A 16108-nucleotide genomic window follows, 5' to 3' on the forward strand; every position below is an offset into this window, starting at 1 on the left:
GCTACCATACGAGGAATCTATTTGCCACACCGTTAAACATTATCATGTCGTAGCTCCTATGATAATAAATCAAACGCACTGTAATTCAGCAAATAATTGAGCGGCAAATAACGTATTCGTATGCTTTCTGCGAACGCCAACGAAAGAGCAAATATGGCGGGCAATTATATTAAGTATTTATCGAGCCTTAAGAAATGAATAACGTCTTCATCAGCGAATCACAAGACGCACACGTTTAAATGTAGCCGACCTGCAACGTGATTGGCTGCCGGAAATTAGAGCGACGGGACTATAGTAAGAAACATCTCAAAAAGGCAAAATAGTCAAAATAAAAATTGGCCCTATCACTTTTATTTACTTCAAATTACATTTATATCTATGCAAATAATGATTTACTTCTACTCAGTAAAAAAGGCATTTTGCCAAACATCCAGGCTCTAGTAATGAGGAAGCGGTTATGAAGTAGTTAATGAGAAGACCCCGCCTTGTTAGATTTACGTAAGTTCGGGGAGTTCTGTCTTCATAGACAGAAATGAAAATAAATATCTAGCTTTTATTTTAAATTCCAAACAACCTTGTAATTCTAATCATGCTCACAATAACAATCACGAACGGCATAAACGTTTCACGGAGTTATATGGATTTAATGAATCTTCTGCCACTTTTTACAGTATTACACGTAGTAATTTTTATTGTATTGTCATGATTTAAAATGTCTTGTTTTGATAAGTCACTACTGCGTGTTCAGTTCAAAGTGTGTCGTGGCTCGCTGTATGCCGTCATGTGGCTAGTCGTTGAGCCTAGAGAATTCAATCTTCCTACATTTCCACAGAGGCGTATTACTTATATGCCAGAGAAGTTGCCTAGCAAGTACGGCGTTCATTCTGAAGAGTACTTACCGATACGTACGGTAACATCTGTAGTGGCAGGAATGTGAACTGTTTGGAAACATGTACTGAGGTGAGTTTTTTTCTTACTGTCGGGATATGTGGAGAGGGTTAAGACGATTACTTACGTATTTGTTGACAATAACTTCGACAGTCAACATGGACACGGAGCATTTGATTTGTATTGTGGAATGTTGTCGTACGCAACCGATGATAACAAATACCCTGCGTACGACTTGCACACAGTTCGAAAGAGGTTATGGTAGCACACAGACTTTACAGACCGCCATCTGTTGCTACGACGTTCAAGTAAAGGCTGGTTCACAATAAACCGGAAACGAGATTCGGAACGAAAACGAAAACGGTAAAATTGTTAAAATGTGTACATTTAAATGTGAGCATTCACAATTAACGAAAAGCTTGCCGGAGCCCGGGATCGGGAACGGAGTGTTGGCCAAGTTTCAACTTTGGCGTTCACGTTTCCGATTACAGCCCACTAGATTCAGTCTATTGCCATTTAAAAGCTATTTTGTCGTCGTATATTTTGTAGTAAGAAGACCGTGACATAACCTATGCATTATTTTGTTCTGTGCTGTGCATCATGGAGCAAGTTTTATTTGATGAGATTCTAATATTGAGTGTTGAGGAAAATCCTCACGTTTACGATAAGCGGTGCGCCTCGTACAAAGATGAGAAAATGAAGGAGAATACGTGGCTTTCAATAGCTGCATCTTTGAACACCGATCGTAAGCGAATCATATTTTATTACTGTATTGGTTGTATTACACATTATATATCCATGCTTCAATTCAATAACTACTGTTGTGTTCATTTTTGTTCTATTACAAATGTTTCTTTTCTAATTATTTTACGTTATGGTAGACTTAAAATAGGTTGTGATAATAAAGATGCATGGGCATATTTATAGTACCGTACCTAATGAAATGTTTCAGTTGAAATTTCGAAGTTGGTTAATCTGTGTTTATGTTGGCTGCCTTGTACTCATGAGAGAACGCCATTGGTCAATTATACACAAATAACATCAGAATGCGTAATATCGACTTTACGTATCGTTATTGACATGCATATCGATATGCATAGTCGTCTACGTTCTCGGTTTATTGTGAATCAACAATTTTCATATTGACGTCCTCTGCTTCTCGTTTTCATTCTGGTTCTCGTTCCCGGTTTATTGTGAACCAGCCTTTATACCGTACACGTTCTCAAGTTCAGATTGAACGCCTTGATTAATAGGCAACTTCTCTGACATAAAAGCTGAAACTCGCTTCAAATCGCTGACTCACAAGTGACGTCATGACACACTTTGAAATGAACACCCAGTATAGGTAATACAATGTCTTGCCTGTTGTTGCAGACCACAGCAGAATGTTACGGTTGGCGTCAATATTTGTAGCGGCATTAGCTGCCTTGTACTTGGCGGACGTTGCGACGAGCTGCAACGAAGCTGTGTGCGCCAGCGTGGTCAGCAAGTGCATGCTGACGCAGTCCTGCAAGTGCGACCTCAAGAACTGCTCCTGCTGCAACGAGTGCTTCAGCTGTCTGGGCGACCTCTTCAGCGAGTGCTGCTCGTGTGTGGGTTAGTAGGGGCTTCCTCGTGCTTTTATTTGCGCGTTAGAAATGAACAACTCAAACATTATGGAGCAACTGCATTGCTTTCACGCACAAGTACAGGGACATCATTTTATTTTTACTAACATTTTTAATATTAACCTGTCTATACCTTTAGAGAACCGGAAACACCGCTTGCTCCCCCCTCCAAGACTGGAGTTCGATGATACTGGCGTAAAACACAAATCACTCTACTAGGTATAGGATGGAAGAAAAGTAGTTCATCCATTTACGTAAACTAGGAAATATCGCGATTTTGAGTTTGATAATTTTCATTAGGTTTTTCTTTAATCAAAGTACAGTACTGTATTAAGAATAAGTGTTTTTACTCACGAAGTGAGTTATCCATGCGAACGTATTCATTATGCAGTGTATACTGTCTACAGCACATTAGCGTACAATATAGATAAAGAAGTTAAATTGAAAAATAATCATAATATGAATATTTAAACACAATTTTGAAAATGGTGGCCGTTCATTTCGATACAGGCTTCAGTTCTTTTGTGCATATTATCGCACTATAGACTATTGCATCTAATTCCAATTGCCAGTTTCGTCCTTCGTACTAGTAACTCATGTTGAAATAATTCTGTACCTACTCTACGTACTGTAAATTCAATCTTCACTTCTGCCCGACCCGAAAATATAAAATTACTCAGACATGCTATCTACTGTCCGTCCAAGTGGTTATGCCGCAGGATTGTAGAAAGGGAGGAAATCACGTGACAGTTAATTACTTAACGAGGCCCTTTTATTTAAGTTAAATTAAACAGCTGTATAATATTACGTAAACGTCCAATTCCTAAGAGAAATTAATGTTTTCAGAAAAGAGCTAAGACAGCCCAGCTATTACAGAGGGGCGAGCAGAAGCAGGTAGGGGAAATCGGGATGCGACGTAGGCAAACGGACAGTACCTGTGCGAAAATATGATTCAATATTGAAAGCTCTTTCGTCACTGGAAAACGCGAACATATTTCTGGAACGTACTATACTCAGTAACTCAGTACTGCTTACTATCTGCGGTCTTGGTTCTGTGTGGAGTTGGAACTTCCTTAGTAGAAGGGGTGGGAGTGAAGTACATTCAAAAACTCGGGTACAATAAACATTGAAGTAAAAATAAAATGATGTCCCTGTACAATGCGAGAGTTATCCGTACTTACTCTCATTCATGGCTATCAACATTTAGGGTACTGATCAATTTGTGAACAATGATCATTTTTCTTTTTAACTTCTTCCATCATCGTTTTCTCTTATCTGTTTTATCTTGTACTTACCGCTTCCTCCTTCTCTCGTAATTAATCTGTATTGCTCCTCCTACAATTCGTTTTTCCCTTCTCTTCGTCGCTCATTCTTCTTTTCGTTAATTTTTCTTCTTCCTCCTCTTTCCCCATTTCCGTCTTCTTTTCTTCTCTTATTTTCCTCATCCTGTTTTCCATTTTTGCTCTTTCTTCTCCTTCCCACCTTTTACACTTACTCTCCTTTTCCACTGCCTCACAACTTTTACACTTCCCCATACCTTTCCATTTCTTCATCCCTTTCCATTTCCTCCCACTTCCTACTCTCTCCACTTCTCACCCTTTTCCACTTACTGATTATTTTCCATTTCCTCATCCCTTTCTATTTTCTCGCCCCTTTCCATTTCCTCATTCTTTTCCACTTCCCCATACCTTTTCATTTTCTCTCACTTTCCACTTCCTACTCTCTCCACTTCTCACCCTTTTCCACTCACTCATTATTTTCCACTTCCTCACCCCTTTTCTACTTCCTCACCCCTTTCCACTTCATCACTCCCTCTTTCTCACCCTTTTTCACTTCCTCACCATTTTCACCCATTTCCACTTCCTCACCCCTTTCTACTTCCTCACCCCTTTCCACTTCCTCATCCCTTTCCACTTCATCACTCCCTTCCTCTTTCTCACCCTTTTTCACTTCCTCACCATTTTCACTTTCTCACCCTTTTACACTTCCTCATACCTTTTCACGTTCTCACCCCTTTCCATTTCATCACTCCCTTCCTCTTTCTCACCCTTTTTCACTTCCTCACCATTTTTACCCTTTTAGACTTCCTCACCCCTTTCCACTTCCCCACCCCTTTCCACTTCCTCACTCCTTTCCACTTCCTCATCCCTTTTCACTTCATCACTCCCTTCCTCTTTCTCACCCTTTTTCACTTCTTCACCATTTTCACTTTCTCACCCTTTTACACTTCCTCATCCCTTTTCACGTTCTCACCCCTTTCCATTTCATCACTCCCTTCCTCTTTCTCACCCTTTTTCACTTCCTCACCCTTTTACACGGCCTCACCCCTTTTCACGTCCTCACCCTTTTTCACTTCCTCACCATTTTCACTTTCTCACCCTTTTACACGGCTTCACCCCTTTTCACGTCCTCACACTTTTTCACTTCCTCACCATTTTCACTTTCTCACCCTTTTACACTTCCTGATCCCTTTTCACGTCCTCACCCCTTTCCACTTCATCACTCCCTTCCTCTTTCTCACCCTTTTTCACTTCCTCATCCTTTTACACGGCCTCACCCCTTTTCACGTCCTCACCCTTTTTCACTTCCTCACCATTTTCACTTTCTCACCCTTTTACACGGCTTCACCCTTTTTCACTTCCTCACCCTTTTTCACTTCTTCACCCTTTTTCACTTCCTCACCCCTTTTCACGTCCTCACCCTTTTTCACTTTCTCACCCTTTTACACTTCCTCATCCCTTTCCACTTCATAACTCCCTTCCTCTTTCTCACCCTTTTACACTCGCTCCCCCTTTACACTTCCTCCTCCTTTTTCCACTTCTTCCCCTTTTCCTACTTTCTCCCTCTTTCCCACTTTCTTCCCTTTCCCACATCCTCCCCATTATTCTTTTCTGCCCCCACCTTTACCTTGCTCTTTCTTCTTCTCTTTTCCTCCTTACCATTTATCATTCTCTTTCACGGCTTCCCCTTCACGTTTGCTCGTCATTACCGTGTCTCTTTTATTCTTTTCTTTCTTCCTCCATTTAATGCTTCCCCTACTTCTCTTCTATTCAAGTTTGTGTATTTACTGCATATACTTGCTTATGTTTCAGTATTGCTGTTTATGTTTGTCTTATTAGCCTAAAACAATCGAAAATAATAAACACTGGTTTTCGACATAAAATAGTAATTCTCTCACTTTGTGATGTTAGCAGTCTTAAAATTTTCTGTCGTGATTTACACGATGTTATAAGAGCATTGTCTCTCCCTCAGATATGTGCCCCAAACCCAACGACACGAGCACCCCGCTGGGCAAGAAGAGCCACGTGGAGGACTTCAACGACCCCATCCCGGCACTCTTCGATGCGCTCACAGCTGAGCCAGACACCCAGCAGAGATGGATCACGTACAAGTTCCCTGTGGACTACGACCAGACCACGTTCCTGCCGAAGCAGGAACGGGACAATTTCTTAAGTAAGAATAGTATATCAGTTATTGTCTGTGACAAAAGGCAATACCCCCAGGTCAGACTACTATCTTGAATTACCAAAAGAGTCAGCATATAAAGCTGAAAACCCGGATTCGAATCCCGGTGGCGGAAAGAATGTTTCTCTGTTCTATCCATCCTTCATCATATGGTAACGCAGAATTTCTGCACGGAAATGTCATATGTACTTTAATACATTGCAATAATATTATTTTTACAGGTAATTATTAGCTATTTTAATATTCTGAATAGTGTTTTATAAAGTGTAATGTATACATATTAAGCATTAAAAGTTTAGTTCATTTAGCTTTTATAGTAGCTGAGATATAAAAAAATGAATTTCACTAAATTTTATCAGCCAATATTGTTTTTTTATTTTATTTTAGTAGGTTATTTTACGACGCTTTATCAACATCTTAGGTTATTTAGCGTCTGAATGAGATGAAGGTGATAATGCCGGTGAAATGAGTCCGGGATCCAGCACCGAAAGTTACCCAGAATTTGCTCATATTGGGTTGAGGGAAAACCCCGGAAAAAACCTCAACCAGGTAACTTGCCCCGACCGGTAATCGAACCCGGACCACCTGGTTTCGCGGCCAGACGCGCTAACCGTTACTCCACAGATGTGGACTTCTGAATATTGTTTTATAAAGTGTAATGTATGTATATTAAGCATGAAAAATTTTGTTCATTTAGCTTTTATAGGAACTGAGATATAAAAAAATGAATTTCACTAAATTTTTGCGGCCAATGGTGTGTCTCCCTCCTTAACACAATTCTTCTTTCTTATACAGATAGCAACATCATAACATTCAACTGTACAGTAGCCTACATGAGTCAGTGCATGTCATGGAACAAGTGTAAACAGTCGTGCAAGTCAACAGGAGCAGTTAGCTACAGGTGGTTTCACGATGGTTGCTGTGAATGCGTAGGAAGTACATGCTTCAAATATGGCATCAACGAAAGCAGGTGAAGTACCACCCTAAACATGTCTCATTCTATACGGTATATCATAGAAATCGAATGGCTCTGGGTAACCTTTAAGCGTGTCTCTAAATCCTTCACCACCACTGAGAACAGTCGCTATTTGAAAAGACTAATCGATTCCATGCCCACTCGACTGCAAGATGTGATCGAGATGTGGGGAAGATAGACTAAATATTGAATCGTGGCTTTTTGTTTTGTTTTTTGAACGCTTAATTGTTTGAATGTTCTAAAGCAGACGCCAGTAAGTTTGTTTTGTTTATGCCACGAAAGATATGTTTGTTGAGAATAAAATCTTTTTTTTTCCTTTCCATTTGCAGCCGCAATGCCATAATAAATAGTGATAAAGTCATGGCATAATACATTCATGAACCTGATGTTAATTACCAAAATAATCATAAAAGAGACAGGAGCAATTATGTATATTTTCTCTCTCTCTTAAAAACAAAACAAAAAACATGAAAAGCACTAGGTTATCTTCGAATGCAGGGCCTCACTAATACCAGGCCGGAACGGTACCATTACGCTATAAAGTAACACACAGAATACTTTAATTATAACTGTAAGTATCAGGCAACGTGGTCCAACAACATGTAACATCGCCTGTCTCCGAATTGTAGCGAAGATACCCGTTGGGAACTTTGCTTCTAGAGAGCGGCCACTTTATCTTTTGACAACTGTACAACGCCCTTAGAAATATATTGCAAGACATTTAATTTATTGTCATAGCCAGGAAATAATTACAGACCATAACATAAAAGGTGAAATCAATATAATATTTCCGAACTGCATTTGTGCAAACATATCAAAGACCTATTGCTGGAATCTCTCCATAAACGCCTTACGGCTAGTCTTCTTCTCTGCTTTTCAAGTGATGTATTTAGTATAGATTCCAGGCGTTTTTCCGGTTCTAGATAACTTCTCCGTTTCCTATATCCTGTGTGTTGCCTACATTCAGGGCAGTTCGGAAACTTACTGAGTGCCTCTTGTACTGCGTGTTCAGTTCAAAGTGTGTCATGGCTCGCTGTATGCCGTCATGTGGCTAGCCGATGAGCCTAGACAATTCAATCTTCCTACACTTCCGCAGAGGTGTATTACTTATGTGCCAGAGACGTTGCCTAGCAAGTACGGCGTTCATTCTGAAGAGTACTTACGATACGTAAGGTAGCTCCAGTAGTGGCAGGAATGTGAACTGTTTGGAAACATGTACTGGGGTGAGTTTTTTCTTACTGTCGGGATATGGGGAGAGGGTTAAGACGATTACTTACGTACAGTATTTGTTGACATTAACTTGGACGGTCAACATGGACACAGAGCATTTGATTTGTATTTTGGAATGTTGCCGTACGCAACGGATGATAACAAATACCCTGCGTACGACTTGCCCGCGCAAAACACAGTTCGAAAGAGGTTATGGTAGCACACAGACCGTACCGGCCGCCATCTGTTGCTACGACGTTCAAGTCATACCATACACGTTCTCAAGTTCAGATTGAACGCCTTGATTAATAGGTAACTTCTCTGACATAAAAGCTGAAATTCGCTTCAAATCGTTGACTCACAACAGTGACGTCATGAGACACTTTGAAATGAACACCCAGTATAATATTTCCGAACTTCATTTGTGCAAACATATCAAGGACCTGTTATGGAATCTCTCCATATACCCCTTATGGCTAGTCTTCTTCTCTGCCTTTCAAGTGATGCATTTAGTATAGATTCCAGGCGTTTTTCCGGTTCTAGATAACTTCTCCGTTTCCTATGTCCTGTGTGTTGCCTACATTCAGGACAGTCCGGAAACTTATTGATCCCCTCTTGTATACCATCAATGAAGGGAAGATTGTGAGTCACTGACTAGAAATGAGGCTTGTAAACTGCCTGTTGAGTAATGATGATATTTACTCTTTAAAAAAACTGGGATGGGGGTTATATGCGATGGGAGTCTTATTCGAATATTATGTAATTGATAATTTTAATTTTAGGTGTTTAAATTGTCCAGTGAAGAGAGAAGAGGATGAAGATGACTCCTCGTACCTTTACGATTATGAAGATTATGATAATACAGATAAAGGAGATTTGTCCAAGACTAATTGAGATTAATCGGAAGGTAAGAATAGTGTGATACTATTTAATTAAAATTAATAGTGCTTTTTGTAATGTTCATGTTCAGACATGACTATAGAAGACCTAAAGATATGAAAAGTATTATGAATTGTAATGTGAAAGTAGGCATTGATGCATACAAACCTTTTCAGTAATGTTATCCTATTGGACTTATGATATCAAGCAGTTATCTTCTGACATTTGGCTAATCACAGTTAGAGATTACGTCATTACGATGTCCCTTTCTAGTCTATAGTATTCAGCCAGTAAATCTGTCACCATCAAGTCAAATCAGATCATTTATTGAACCACTGATATTAATAAAACAGATTATGAGACACGTCAAAAGAATACGAAATTGTTCAGAAATATATTGCAAGCCTATTGTTTTCTAATGCCAGGCGTTTGACAATAAAGTCATTTGACCTCTTGCACTCCAATATTTTTCAAAGATATTATCATGACCAGCCACTGAAGCACAGATTTTGAGGTGTTCCGAATCCATTTCTTGGTTTGAGTTGCACAATGGGCAGTTAGGGGACTGATATATTCCAATTCTATGCAGGTGTTTGGCCAAACAATCATGGCCTGTTGCCAATCTAAATGCAGCTACAGACGATTTTCGTGGTAAATCGGGAATTAACTGTGGATTATGATGCAGAGAGTTCCATTTTTTCCCCTGAGATTGTGTTATCAAATTTTGTTTGTTGAAGTCTAAGTATGTAGATTTAATAAATCTCTTCACAGAGTAATACGTAGATTTAGTAACAGGTCTGTAAGTAGCAGTGCTGCCCTTCTTTGCTAAAGCATCCGCATTCTCTTTTCCCAGGATTATAATTATAAAAGTAATATTAATAACATTTATATACCTCTAACCATTTTTTTCCTCTATATGAAGGAGCCCAAAGGCTAGCACTGCAGCCTCGAATGGGCTTATTGTGCCTCACTATTCCTTTACCTACCGGTACAGTGATTGCTGAAGTCCTGTTTTGTATATATGTATATTGCCACGACATTGATAATTTTGTAATTTTTTAAGCAAAGATTATATTAGACCTACATATATGGGCAAACGTAGTCTGATCAGTGATCACTTTTGATGACATTGGGACGATTTACTCTCGCATAGTACTCATGTGCAGCAAAGAGCGCTCTTGCACAAAGAGCACGAGCTGATCACCACTGTCTTAGACCTATGCAGACATCCAAACCAGAGCATATTTCTTCACTGTGAAGGATACTAGATTACCAGAAGTTTCACAATATTTTTATGATCTAACAAGAATATTTCCACCTGCATCCTTTGCCAGACAAGTGACTCTGTTGTTACCAACTATATCCTTGCAACGACTTCACCAAATGAGTGTCACGTCCAGTGGTGTAGCGTCAATGCAAGCTAAAAAGCTCAGCTTCCCAGTTAATAATAATTTCATAATAAACCTGCAGTCTATGGACAAAATTATTTATAAATATTAATAGAATTTGTATTTACGCGTTAAATATTGTGATGCGGCAGCTCAGGATGATTTGTGATGCAGCAGTAAACAAGAAGCCTGCACACACCAGCTTCCAAGCAGACTGGTTTCTTACACTCATTCTTCTGTGTAACGCACCCCGCAGGTTTTCCATTCCTTTCTAACTAAACTACCCTGGTCGCAAGGTTCGCAAGAAGCTAGCTTTGACATTGAAAATAAGTAGTTTCCGAGTTATCCCTTTTCGTCAGTTGTGGTCAGTTGAAGTGTTAGTGTGCATTGTGGCTGATATAATAAATAATGAGTGAAATAACAGTTCCTGACACCAATTTACTTGAATTTTTTAGGACAATTCTATTATCAAGACTGACTTACGAACAAAAGTGTGATCTAAAAAACAAATGACCGACTCCCTTGCTGTCAATGAAGGACATAACCAAAACACAGATGCATACTTACGTAATGATACTAATACTGTGTCTATTGACCGTTAATATTGAGATTCCTCTAACTATGACAGGGAGTGAGCTAATGTTATATTATTATTATTTATTTATTTAACCTGGCAGAGATAAGGCCATCAGGCCTTCTCTTCCCCTCTACCAGGGGATTACAACTACAATATAAAGAATACAATTACAATTATAATTACAATTAATATTGAATTTACAAATACAATAAAAAACAAAGTTCTAAAAGATTAACAGACTAATAAAAGCTAGACAGTTCATTATACGTATACGTGTCAATTTGTTAGAGATATGTGTAAACCGTGAAATCATATTTTACTACGTACCATTTGAGGTCATGCCTTATTGGTGTTACTTACGAAGTTCCAACTAATCTTCGACTGCTGACTTGACATTGACTACTATTTATTTTAAGACTATATTTTTGTAATACATTTTCTAATATTGCATTAAAAACAACTTGAATTAGCTTCCCCTGCTCAAAATTTCATGCTACGCCACTGGTCACGTCATTCCATTACCCTTGCAGTCATTGACAAATTCTCGACTATACTACCCAACGGGCATGGTGCATACTCTCAGCTAATTATTGTGTTTCAGAGCGAGAAATGCTGGTAGTTAGAAAAAAACGCTAGAACATTCCGAAGACTTTTTGCTTTTTAAGACGAACAGTGTTCCTGACAAAGGCCTTTGTTACAAGTGATTGTGTGAACATTTCGATATAAACACGAAAGTGATTGTGTTATCACGAAGTCGAAGAACAATGGCCTGTGTCTACGAAGATTTTAACCACTTAACGACAATGGAGAAGTTGATATAAAGAGCTTTAAACCTTGAGTTCCAGTGAAATAGTGACATCCTTGTGACTGAGAGGTTTGACTGCAACAGAAGATGAAGAAAAATTCTGGATGAGGCTACGTTTGAGTGATGAACTAGAGTGAAACTATCTTAAACCAGTATACCTTTGGCAAGTACATGTCACTAATGGTTTTTGGTGTTGGTAGTATTAAATCATAAGATTCTTTCTTATAACATAATAAATCTGGATTGATTATATATTTATTTGCCTTTATTAAAATATAATATTATTAATGGCTTCATATTGTAAACTACAATACTTTTATAAATAATATAATGAAAGACGGGTGTCTTATATTAAACATAATTATCATTATTAGACCTACAGTTAATATAAATTACTAAATTCATTTATGTATCATGTTAATTAAGTGATTAATTAATTGTGTAATAAACTGATTGCCATATGAAGTAAACAGTTTTAGTCATGTCACTAATTTTGACACTTTTTTTCCTAGTGCTTTTGATTTCATCATGAACAGGTAAAGAATTGACATGGAATTTAAAGAAAACCCAATGATTGCGTAAAACATTTATACTCCAATTAAAATAATAAAATATAATATGTACAGTTCTAGGAAAGGGATGGTACCCCTTTCACTGATGAGAAGACCTTTGACTGTGATGTTGGACAGATTGTATTTGTCGGATAAATCGCAATATAGCGAACGCCAGTAGGGGAAGTTATCCTCACCCACATGAAATGTGTATTCGACACAACACTCGCCTATCACGTAGAGTGTCTGGTGAGCTAGTAGGGGAAAAGTGGAAGGGGTCGTGGGCGGAGCTTCTACGTTCGCTATATTGCGATTTGCCCTATTTGTCTTTGTAGTAAGGGATTGGTTGGCATATAGCCAATCCTGAACTTGATAAGCGAACAGTAGCCCTGGTTTTTATGCAATTTTTTATACTCTTAGGTAAACCATTCCATTTTCTTTCACCAAATACGTAGTAGACAACACCTCGGTGTATGATGACCAATCAGAGGATATCTCTGTGTCAGACAAGTAGCCAATCCTGAACTTGATAGCGAACAGTAGTCCTGGTTTTTATGCAATTTTTTATACTCTTAGGTAAACCATTCCCTTTTCTCTCACCAAATACATAGTAGCCAATCCTGAACTTGATAAGCGAACAGTAGTCCTGGTTTGTACGCAATTTTTTATACTCTTAGGTAAACCACTCCCTTTTCTCTCACCAAATACATAGTAGACAACACCTCGGTGTATGATGACCAATCAGAGGATATCTCTGTGCCAGACAAGTAGCCAATCCTGAACTTGATAAGCGAACAGTAGTCCTGGTTTGTACGCAATTTTTTATACACTTAGGTAAACCATTCCCTTTTCTCTCACCAAATACATAGTAGACAACACCTCGGAGTATGATGACCAATCAGAGGATATCTCTGTGCCAGACAAGTAGCCAATCCTGAACTTGATAAGCGAACAGTAGTCCTGGTTTGTACGCAATTTTTTATACACTTAGGTAAACCATTCCCTTTTCTCTCACCAAATACGTAGTAGACAACACCTCGGTGTATGATGACCAATCAGAGGATATCTCTGTGCCAGACAAGTAGCCAATCCTGAGCTTGATAAGCGAACAGTAGTCCTGGTTTGTACGCAATTTTTTATACTCTTAGGTAAACCATTCCCTTTTCTCTCACCAAATACATAGTAGACAACACCTCGATGTATGATGACCAATCAGAGGATAGCTCTGTGCCAGACAAATAGCCAATCCTGAACTTGATAAGCGAACAGTAGTCCTGGTTTGTACGCAATTTTTTATACTCTTAGGTAAACCACTCCCTTTTCTCTCACCAAATACATAGTAGACAACACATAGGTGTATGATGACCAATCAGAGGATAGCTCTGTGCCAGACAAATAGCCAATCCTGAACTTGATAAGCGAACAGTAGTCCTGGTTTGTACGCAATTTTTTATACTCTTAGGTAAACCATTCCCTTTTCTCTCACCAAATACATAGTAGACAACACATCGGTGTATGATGACCAATCAGAGGATAGCTCTGTGCCAGACAAATAGCCAATCCTGAACTTGATAAGCGAACAGTAGTCCTGGTTTTTATGCAATTTTTTATATTCTTAGGTAAATCATTCCCTTTTCTCTCACCAAATACATAGTAGACAACACATCGGTGTATGATGACCAATCAGAGGATATCTCTGTGCTAGACAATTAGCCAATCCTGAACTTGATAAGCGAACAGTAGTCCTGGTTTTTATGCAATTTTTTATATTCTTAGGTAAACCATTCCCTTTTCTCTCACCAAATACATAGTAGACAACATCTCGGTGTATGATGACCAATCAGAGGATAGCACTGTGCCAGACAAGTAGCCAATCCTGAACTTGATAGCGAACAGTAGTCCTTGTTTGTATGCAATTTTTTATTATCTTATCCAGACCCTTCCCTTTTCTCTCACCAAATACATAGTAGACAACACCCCGGTGAAGATTGACCAGTCAGAAGTGAGTACTGTGACAGACAATTAGCCAATCATGAACTTGATAAGCGAACAGTAGTCCTGGTTTTTATGCAATTTTTTATAGTATTATGGAAACCATTCCCTTTTCTGTCCCCAAATACATCGCCGCTTGGACTTAAGTGCTGTGCCAGACATAAATAGCCAATCCTGAACTTTGTAAGCGCCACCTTCTCACAACCTGATGTTCTTGTAAATGATTTTCATTGGCGGACAGTGACCCTTATTCTATGCAATTATTTTTTGTACTTTTATGCAGACCATTCCCTTCCTTACGTCACAAGGGATCAAATAGTGGCACACGTTTCACGCTAATAATCGTACATAGAGATGGTAGATATTTAGCAACTTAAAACTACAAATTTATCATTTATAGTTTAGCCTACTTTTAATTTTAGGATTTAGCATTTTGTAGCATTTTGGGATGGACAATTTTTTATGGAAAGTTTTATGGTAGAAATTTAGTATCATCAATGTGTTAACAGATGCATTTTTTAGATTTTCCTGTTAAAGTTTTAGAAAATAATAAGTAAGAAAAGAAACCTAAAATTACAGCGAAATAAAATTGTGAACAAAGACACATGCCCAAGACATGGGCATGCTAACACAGAAAAGCCGCGTCTTCGACAAACTCATTTTTTTTAACATAAGATTTCTTTGCTTTCCATAATCTCTACATATTTTCTTTGCTTTGTTTTCGACCTCTGAGAAAGTAACCTGTGTAGATGACTTAATCTGAGGTTGAGGTTAAAATGCTTCGAGACTGGGCAGGTTAAAATTAAAAAATAGTGGATCATGAGTAATTTGGAAGGTGATAGTGATATGATATGATATGATATGATATGATATGATATGATATGATATATGATATGATATGATATGATATGATATGATATGATATGATATGATATGATATGATATGATATGATATGATATATTTAATGCCATCAAAAAAATCATACAAGTAATGGTGCACCTTCATATTGCTATATACAGGTACTCACCATAACTATACTTACATTTACATACCGTTGTCAAAGCATATACATGATAGTGACGTCCTACCTATTAATCCTTTAGGTGCTCTAATTAACTATAGCTTAACTATTAGAACTAGAACTTCGTTACTATTGGTATTACAATTACAGCTTTGTCCCTTCATTTGTAACAGCGTAATAACGGACGAATTTTCTCATTTTTTCAGTCAGTATCTGGGGCATCCTATTGACACATATTAGTCTTAACTGTTATTCGTTTGCAAGTCGATTGTATAATACTACCACCCTAATCTTAATTACAGTTCATTCACATATTTCTAATAACAATTTCGCGCACATTTCCACACTTTGGATTCTCTCGACCAGATCACGTCCTTCTCTAGCGTTCGCACCATTCTACCACTCTTTGATTATTTCATTTGTCCCCATCCCCTAGCAATATAATTATTTCAGTCCACTTTTTAGCCAATTACAATTTATCACACTTTCACCAATATTGTTATTCCCTTCATCACAATTAACACATACAATGAAATTACTTTTTAATCTTCATAAAAAGATCATCTATCTTTCCAGTTTTTTTTCTCTGTCTTGTTTAATTCCCTTATTAAGTCATTTTTCTAAACGATACCTGTTCTAGTAAACCATCTGCTGTCGAAGGTCCCGGGTTCTGGCAGCTTCCCTCTGTTGACGCACTTGACTTCCCTCCTTGAAGATTCTTGATAGATCCGATTTCCTCTACCATCTGT

The 16108-nt window shown here is 38.3% G+C and overlaps 1 protein-coding gene across 3 annotated transcripts in view; it reads left to right on the plus strand.

Moving 5' to 3' along the window:
- cv (twisted gastrulation BMP signaling modulator crossveinless) overlaps nucleotides 1-12264 on the plus strand; it is a 56569-nt gene extending 44305 nt beyond the window's left edge. For all 3 annotated transcript variants that reach the window (XM_069843042.1, XM_069842877.1, XM_069842956.1), the window contains exons 2-6: nucleotides 2263-2484; nucleotides 5748-5948; nucleotides 6756-6930; nucleotides 8928-9052; nucleotides 11591-12264. In XM_069843042.1, the coding sequence (XP_069699143.1) occupies nucleotides 2274-2484; nucleotides 5748-5948; nucleotides 6756-6930; nucleotides 8928-9039 (699 nt within the window). In that variant the 5' untranslated portion in view covers nucleotides 2263-2273 and the 3' untranslated portion in view covers nucleotides 9040-9052; nucleotides 11591-12264. The remainder of the gene's footprint in view (nucleotides 1-2262; nucleotides 2485-5747; nucleotides 5949-6755; nucleotides 6931-8927; nucleotides 9053-11590) is intronic.
- The last annotated feature ends 3844 nt before the right edge of the window (nucleotides 12265-16108 follow it).

This window comes from Periplaneta americana, chromosome 1, assembly GCF_040183065.1.
Source record: "Periplaneta americana isolate PAMFEO1 chromosome 1, P.americana_PAMFEO1_priV1, whole genome shotgun sequence".
NCBI classification, from domain to species: Eukaryota; Metazoa; Arthropoda; class Insecta; order Blattodea; family Blattidae; genus Periplaneta; species Periplaneta americana.